At 35.2% G+C, this 9,317-nt stretch overlaps 1 protein-coding gene across 1 annotated transcript in view; it reads right to left on the bottom strand.

The window, feature by feature from the left end:
• Positions 1-5,660: 5,660 nt before the first annotated feature.
• The window catches only part of LOC105447228, an 8,267-nt gene continuing 4,610 nt past the window's right edge, over positions 5,661-9,317 (bottom strand). Inside the window, exons 6-9 of the mRNA XM_030995905.1 lie at positions 8,334-8,447; positions 7,644-7,808; positions 6,985-7,181; positions 5,661-6,395 (exon numbers count right to left, since the gene is read on the bottom strand). Coding sequence (XP_030851765.1) covers positions 6,147-6,395; positions 6,985-7,181; positions 7,644-7,808; positions 8,334-8,447 — 725 coding nt within the window. The 3' untranslated portion in view covers positions 5,661-6,146. The remainder of the gene's footprint in view (positions 6,396-6,984; positions 7,182-7,643; positions 7,809-8,333; positions 8,448-9,317) is intronic.

Genomic DNA, 9,317 nt, shown 5'->3' with positions numbered 1-9,317 from the left:
ACCCAAACTGTCCCCGTACAACGACTTTGGGGAGTATTTTGAGATTATCCCTAAAAAAAATGTGCTCGGAAATTCTTCTGGCCAATCCGGCCCTACACACATAGACTAATACACGTATACACGTAACATGTACTATACGTAGGCCTAATACACATGCACAGGGATCAATGCCAGATCTTTGCAGTTGACTTGACCAAAATACAGGCAATATGTGCGTTCGTTCACAGAGCTGGCGAACAACAATATTATCAAAGTCGAGCAATAACAAATGCATTTCAAAGTTGAAAACACAGAAACGATTAAGAGAGGGAAATGGAAAAATGAGTTGAAGAGAACAACACAGGATATTCCGGTCCGCGCAGGAAATTCATAGATTAACGTACGTAAGTACAGTAAAGATGGTGACGGTCCGATCGATTATAAAATTATATATTGCGATTACAGTGTACAGACAAGTATATTTTTCTTCAAATTTAGGAGACAGTATAAAAATCTTACACTAAGGCAACTCGACTTTAAAATAATTATCTTCATGATTATATATATTGTTTAAGTCTGGTAATATGATTGGGTGTCAAAACATGTTAATTATTACACTTTGACAATAGTGCTATGTATGTGTTATGCTGTTCAGATGACATATAAATTTTCGAACTGAGAGGGAGCTATACCAAATTTACCGGGAGTACCGGTAAATTTTTTTATTTTTTAAAATTTTAATAACTCCAAATCAAAAGCTTTTTAGAGCCCAATTTTTTTAGAGTTGGGTGTTCTAACACTATATTTCACAATAGTAATGCAAATTTTAAATTTCATGATCCAATCCTGATGAAATATTCCCAAAACTTTGTAATACCTTTAAAGTACCTTTAAACTCATTGAACATTATTTCCAATATCCAAGGGGAACAATAAGTTTACCACATGAGAAGAAAGGAGCAACGTATCCAAAACATTTTATCCACCCCCTCTCTCTCTCTCTCTCCTAGCGTCTATATATCCATGCATGTCGCTGTGTGTTTAGGTTAAGTTACTAATTTTAGAAGAAACAGCTTTATGATTAGGGGGTCTCTCTTACTTGAAAGATGTAGGGAAGAACTTGTGAGCAGTTCTGTGCAACGTGTTTTTTGTTTACACCTAATTCACCAAAGAATAGAATCTCTCTATAGCTAACCATTGAAAAATGTTCTGTAACAACCATTAGGTAATTGCCACTTTGCCAGATAGATGAAATAATTGATAACAGTTCTATGTCGTACGGGACGCATTGCACGAAAACGCCCTTGTATTTCACGTTTGTCCTCAGTTAAACAATACTTTTAACTACAATTAAACCTCTCTTAGTGGACACCTCTCTAGAAAGGCTACCTGTCTACAACGTCTACTTTGTCTGTTTGTTGTGGGTGGCCTTAATAGACAGGTTTAACTGTACTATAATACGGCTTCAATATTTATGAACATAGTGCATAGAAAGGGTTGTTTCACTGGAAACCTTTTGTGCTCAGCTAATTTTTGATAATTTCATAATCATTGATATCTAGCTGCATACCTGTTGTCTCGCCGTCGAGTTCAGTTGTGCCAATGGTTGTCGGGCCGGAGAACGGCTCGCTTACCGTACTTAAGAGGGTAAGCAAGGTACGTGGGACAGTGGTAGATGCCATCGGTGTAGATGTGGATGACGACGAGGACGATGATGATGATGTAGTGTTGGCTGTTATGAGAAACATGACATTAAATAGACTGGATTTTGCGGTCTCTAGGGGGTTACTTCTTTGTCGTGGAAGAAGTATTACTATTAAAGGTAAAGTTAAGTTCTGGCCATGCGATTGTATTGTGAAAGAAACGATGTGGAATCGATCAGAAAAGGTTGATCATCTAGCATATAAGTTTTGGTGTGTAATGCAAGGTTCTGGAACCATCAAAATAATAAGAAACTTGGCTCAGTCTTGATAAAGATACAAGCGCTGTACACAGAAAGATGTATATGGGGCTACACGAACAAGTGGCATAAAAATCCGTCCCGATTTGTATGTTTTTAAATGCCATGTTTAGAATATGAAAGCCATCCATGATGATCTCAAGAACCCTGCTCATTACCTATTAAAATGTGTGAACTTGTCAAAGACATGTTAAATTAAACAAAACTAGCAAAACGACCTTCCTAATACTAAACAAAATCAGTTTCTCCTTATAATTATTTTTTCTTGTCACAGGCCTATAATAGATGTAAGCATATATTTGACATGAGGTTGGGGAGGAGCCTAGTTTGAGAGAGCGATGCTGTTGATTGCTCTTTCATGATACCATATACACTGTGTACAGCAGAATAGTTCACCCTTCACGTTCAAGAAACATGTGGAAAGCCTAAACGAATAGCGTTAGATGTAATTTGCTTATCTGTTCATCAACCAACAAACAAAAAACAAACACAATTAGCAAACAAACAAACAAACTGCCAGGAATTTGATGATCACAAATGGAATCACTGAATCATTTGACAACCATTGTTTAAATCTGGTGTAGAGTGACACCATTGAGGTTGGTGACGTCAATATTGCTTAAAAAGACGGCACTGAAGATGATATCGCAGTTTTCACAGTTTCTATATAATTGTAAGTTTCCAACAATACCATAGTTCATAGTCATAAAGCATTACTTTAGTTTCTAAAATGATAATTGTCAAATTCCTTTGGCCATATGAAACAAATAATTGAATAATATCAATCGGGCAATAAAAGCTTTTGTAAATGAGTGGTGCGGCGGACAACATTGTGAGATTACTACTTGTAGGTTACTTCCGAGCCTCCATGTTCCTTTATACGTAAGAATACTAGAATATACTAGAGGTGTTGTGGACTAGTGGATAAGTCACCCGACTGCAGATCACAAGGTACGGGGTTCAAGTCCCGCCACAGCACTAATGTCCTTTGGCAAGACGTTAATCTACATTTGCCACTCTCCACCCAGGTGTAAATGGGTACCTGATATGCTTGAGCGCTAGTACTGGCAGACCGGCTACGACCAGGGTAATATGTGTAAAGCGCCATGATCGTCACAACCTGGCGGATACCGGCGCTATATAAATAACCATATTATTTAATATACGCTTTACAGCATTGAAGCATGATATTTTAACGATTATGATACATTCGACCCCTAGCAAAACTTTTCCAGGACAACCGACCCTAAGACTCCACATCCCGCTAGATGTATAACAAATGTCACATGTGTACGTATATTAAGACGTTACGTGAATTATTGAATCAAATTTATACATAAATGTTCGTAAATATACAGGTCTGCAATAGAAGATATCAAAGATGATTGGAACAGGAAACCTAAACAATTCACTTTTTTCCCTTTAATTACCAGTCTGTTCGTGATCAAAAAGTATGTTAATAATGAAGATTAACAACTATCTCTTCTCCAATGCTCTGGATCGAACTAAATGTCGGATTGCATTTCGCAAGTTATATTTGGTGAATTGTATTATCTGCGGTTTGAATATGTTTGCACTTTTTCATTTCCTTATTGTTTCATGGTTATCTCGTACATCATATGAAGGGATTTTTTTATTTTTTATTTTTTTTTATTAATTTGACCTTAAGCTTGGATATCACTAGGTTACATTTTATCCAAACACAGTACTTGCTATTTATTTTTCACGATGATTATTGACACTTTGGTTTTGATCTTTATATGCGTCAACTTTTTATTATTTATATGTATAGTTACATGGTTACAGGTATGTCAATTATCTGAATAAAATGACTTCATGACACTATCTATAAGATCAATGGAGAGATTTTTTTTGGGGGAAAATTCCAGACATCAATCGTGTATCTGTCGTCTTCAGTCGCATTTTTACGCTATCTTGAGGTACGGAATAAAACACAAAAGGAAACACTTTCAGTACTTAAGAATAGTTTATTCAAAATAAAGCTCACAATCTTAAAGAGTACGAGGCTAGCACTGTGACTATTTGCAAATTGTACATATTAGGAGAAAAACGTGTGTACTAAAGCTACAACATGCTCTTTAAATGTGTATTATGATTACAAATTCTGGAATCTCTTATTCTTAGTTTTAACTAATAATTTTTGACTGATGCCTTCATCACATACAATTGACCAATCCAGTCTTTAAATGTCATACCAAAGATAATGCACACATTGTTAATATAATTGTGTTTATATTTCTATTAAATGTTTTATAATTATCTTGTATTACGAATTTCAATTAAACACAAAAATGTCACCATCTATTTACCTTACGTTACTGATTTTTGTGGAGGGATTGAAAAGGAAAGAGAAAATAAGAGATACAGAGACAGGAGAGGAAGAGAGAGAGAGAGATGGAAAGAGAGAGAGAGAGAGAGAGGGAGAGAGAGATAGAGCGAGAGCGAGAGGCAGAGACATATTAAGACAGATAAATTGAGTGAGAGAAAGGGAAAGATAGAATGAGAGTGGGAGAAGGGGACAAGGGGGAGAGAAAAAAAGAGGTATATATATATATATATATTCACACCATACGCTATTAAACTATCTAGTCAATAAATCAATCGATTGATCGATGAATAAAACATCAGCATTTAAACTAATAATTAATTGAAATACTTTTAAAGTCAGATAAATGAGATAAACATTTGTGATGATATCAACCCTCACATTGTAAACGTTACGCAGTCAAACCTGTTTTAGTTGCCACCTCTCTTTAAAGGCCACCTGTCTATAGTGGCCATTCGTTCGGCCTCCCTCGAGAGACCAAAAATGTGTGTTGTAGAATATTGTCTGCAGTTTTCTATTTTCATTGAGTGGCCTTACTAGACAGGTATTTCATGACACGATAGGCGCTTTCTTTACAAGTTACTTTTAACACATTGTAATGCAATTGATTAAGATGACTTATAAAACGATCTTATTTTAAAACCGTATTCCCGTTAAAACAGATTTATGGATTACTTTCGAAATATTTACGATAATATACGTTTTCAAATAAATTCGTACTTTAATAAAAATTAATATTCTTCAGAATATTGTTATCTTGCTAATAAAATCTTACAAACATATCCTTTGAGAGTTTAAGTTGGTTCTCTTTACGAGGTATTTCAAATGAGTAATGATATCTCTTTTACATTCTAGAAACATAACATGCTCCCGGGCTGCGATGTATATTTTGAATAACTAAACCATTATTATTATTTCAAATAAAATTAAAACAAACATCTTATAAATTGAAATTTGAGCATACAATAAGATACTATACAGGAGAATACTCCCGAGTTAAAGATGAAGTTGAGTTCTGGTCATGCGATTGCAATGTGAAAGAAAAGGTGTGGAATGGATCAGAAAAAGTCGACCATGTAGCATGTAATTATTGGAGTGTACTGCAAAGTTCTGGAGTCATCAAAATCATAATAAATTTTGGCCCAGTCTTGGTGAAGTAACAAGCGCTGTACACATAAAGATGTATGTGGGACTACTCAAATGGTGTTGGGCCTACTTACCTTATCTTTCTATGCTCATCACTCAGCCAGTATACATTTTCTACCAAAATTGTTTGGCAAATGACATTTATTTGTAATCTTGAACATTCAGTGTAAGTCTCGATTTTGTGAGAATTAATTTTAAAACAAAACAGAACTCAATTTTTTTTAAACTGATTTACAAGAAAATACAAGAAAATACAAGAAACAAATAATATGAGTAACTCATCAACCCCATACACCCAAAGTAAGCACATACACGTGTGTGTTAAACCTGAATACTATACAAGCAAAAATATCAAATAACATTTTACTGCTTATGATCCTTATGACAAAAATTATGTTCGCAGAATGCGTAAGCAAAAGAAAATACATACATGGGCAGGCAGTAACAAATACTGCCCAGTCATTTTCTTTAAACAAATTTGAGACATTCGCCTAAATTAGTGGAATAGAGCCCCCCCGCCCCCTTTCAATAACCATAAGTCAATTTTCAATCTTAAACTGTGTATGAATGAAAACGATCTGCCTATGTATATCAAATGAAAACGGGTAACATCACTGAAAGATTTATTTGTTATCGTTTATCCTCAGAAGTAGTAAAAATGACTCAGGTATTTTTTGTTATCAAATGTCACGATTTGTCATTTAAATATTGATTATTATTCATCGTAGTTACGGTCATGAAGTTCATGAGCAATATCATTATAGACCACACTGAGATCCATGTTGCTCTGTCCGTGATCTTCATCGGTGTGATCGTCGACGAAGTCGTCGTCGTAATCATACACGGTGTCGTACATATCATTTTCAAACCCATGGTTCATCGTGTCTATATCATGCACAGGATCAGGCATGGACGGCTCATGGTGATCAAATTCAGAGTGCGACCTTCCATCTCGATACGTCATCTGCACAGCCACAGAAAAAAAAGAATGACATGCCTTTCATTAATGATTTAATGTTTAATAATTATCAAGACATATCACATAATCAAAGTAATTACACAAATAAGTAGATCGAATAAAGAAGAACAATTCATAAAACAAAATGCTAGACTGAAGTTATACATTGACTTATTTTGAATAATTTTGTTTTTAAGCATCAGCGACCATTTGGGACCGCGTGGTAAAACCAAACATCATTGTTATCACGCTGTCTAGCAAGAGAAGTATTATTCTTTCTTCAAAATAGTGTTTTCATTTAGAATTCCTAAATTAAATTCAACACGAGGTAAATCTTAACTTGCTAACCTTTAAGTTATCTGTATTTTGTCATTTTTAAGACAGGTTAGAAACGAATAAATGATCACTATTAAACATGACGATACACCCTCTCCCCTCCCCTCTAAAAAGAGGAAATACAGCCAGCCTGAAGCAAATATCAATTTCTTTCTGTCCATTGCAAAATCAAATAAATATTTTACATGTATATAATCCTTCTCATAATTCAAACACTTTGTTCCAGTAAAAAAAGAAAGGATAATTAAAGGTTCAGTACCTGTAACTCATCGGGTTCTTCACTTCGCGAGAAGTATCCGGTGTTGGAGTGATTCCTCATGAAGCGCTGGATGTTATGGGAATATTTCCTTCGTCTCAACCGAAGGATGATCATGTACGCCATCACCAATACGAAGAGAAGTAGAAAGGCTACTGTAGCTGTTAAGCCAGCTATCAAACCCACATTCAACGAATCACCTGTAATTGTAACAAAAATGAAAAGAAATGTATACATCTGAATCGATTCAATTCAATTCAGTTCCAGTTTATTTTTATTTTAAAAAAGAGAGAAAAAAAATTAATGTAAAAATCCGGAGATTAATATCATCATATTTACAGTAAAATACAGTAACATACAAAATATAACTTATCATTGGTCCTATTAAAGCCAATGAAGTATTGGCAGGGTTACGTTTAAGATTGGTTCTAGTGCTTTAGTAGCGGTTATGTTAGGAGTACATGAAGCCTAATACCAAACTGCAAATATTACATACAAATATAATATTATGACATGTTCTTCACTTTCCGCTTCTTGTTGATTTGCATCTCATCCACCAAAGTACGAGCGGTTCCCCCTCCCCCCTCCCCTCCCCCGATCCCAACGCTAGCGACCCATTCATGTTATGCCTCTGACAACATCATCTAAACCGTTCAGCATACCTGGCACAGCCCTGCAGTAACGTCCCGGGAGTGAACTGGGATAAAGATCGATGAATCCGCCATTACATGTACAGTTAAAACCGACTCCAGAAATATCCCTACACGATGCATCCATAGAACAGTCGTTAAGAGTAGCGTTCTCACATTCATCGTAATCCATAATTTCTAAAAAGAAAAAAAAAATGAAATGATGTTGAAAGTAATGAGATCGGACTAAATTCTTTTTAGAAAGACGTAAACATCAGCAATGGAAATGATAGATCAAGTTGTCTTGCATCAGTCCTTTCCACATAATATTATCTGAGATCTTTTTAGCCTTGATACTAAAAACAGTATTCCGTTTCTTTATAGCACCAAACATATGAAACAACTTTTCAGTCACCACTTTGCAAATCATTAGCCAGCTTTATATAGCTCCGGCAGTTGGGATCAGCGCACAGTACATTCGAAGACTAAACTATATGTATATGTCCCTGATAGGTGAAGAAAGGGATATTTAGATTGTACTGTCTTGTCAAAAAAAATGTTAATATTATGCCGAGGATGGAACCCACGACTTTTTATCCCAAGCCTTTGATACATCTATTTCTTGATGACATGGCTGTGAAATCGTTTCCCTGTTCGTATTTTTTCTTCGATTGATTACCAAAGTTTTTTTTAAAGAAATAAATTAAAATGGATCCGTCTTACCTGCTACAGTCAGTGATCTCAAACCTATCTGGACGTCCTCACCATCGACTGCGAGATGTTCATCGTTGTTCTCTCCCTCCTCCGTAATAGCAGAGGTCACGGTAGTCCCGTTACCTTCAAGGTCAAGGTTCAGAGTTAAAGGTTCATCTTTTAAGCTCTAATTCAAGAAAAGGACGTTTCAAAAATCTGGCGTTATGACAGAAAAGGTATAAGGTAAGAGGCGTAGAGGAATGGAAGAGTACTATGATTTTGGGAGTCTGCAGAGATGGTTGAGGAGAAATAGAGTGAGAGAGAGAGAGAAAGAGAGAGAGAGAGAGAGAGAGAGAAAGAGATAAAAGAGTTAAAGACAAGAGTATGAAGGCCCTTGTGAAGGCTAGAAGCAGTGAGTTGTGGAATAGCGTGATCATCAAATTCGATAGATATGGCACATTGGAAAGGAAGTTCAATATTCTTTTTCTTCTCATGAGAAAATATATGAAGATGGGAAAAAATAAATACGTTGACAATAAAAATGCATTAGACAATGTCTAATAATCATCGAAACTATTCAATTTGAATAGTGTACCCTGTAACTCTAAGATAATATAAAATAAGGTAAACCACATCATACTTATGATGATGATAATAATGATTATGAAACATTTTTCTAATATAATTTTGCACTTTCTCTTAGGGAGCCCAAAGTTATCTTCATTTTTTTCTCCAGATGTATATAGGATGTATTATTTTTGTATTCATTCACTCATTTACTGCAGCCACATGTTGGTTTCAAAAGTATTTAGTTTTATTGTTTTACATGTTGATCTAATTTAAGTTAAATCAGGGACCTTTGCTACTAAGTTAGAAATTCCCAACCTGCGTTGAAGTGTCCTATCATCATCATGATGTGGTCTGTTCTCTTATGTTAAAGCTGTATTAGATACAATTAGGAAGCAATGGTTTTTGATATGTCAACGGTTGTTTCCTATATATTAAGCTTCCTGT

The sequence above is a fragment of the Strongylocentrotus purpuratus genome, unplaced genomic scaffold (genome assembly GCF_000002235.5).
Source record: "Strongylocentrotus purpuratus isolate Spur 01 unplaced genomic scaffold, Spur_5.0 spur5_scaffold_3, whole genome shotgun sequence".
Lineage (NCBI taxonomy): Eukaryota > Metazoa > Echinodermata > Echinoidea > Camarodonta > Strongylocentrotidae > Strongylocentrotus > Strongylocentrotus purpuratus.
This window is presented reverse-complemented; position numbering and strand designations above follow the sequence as displayed.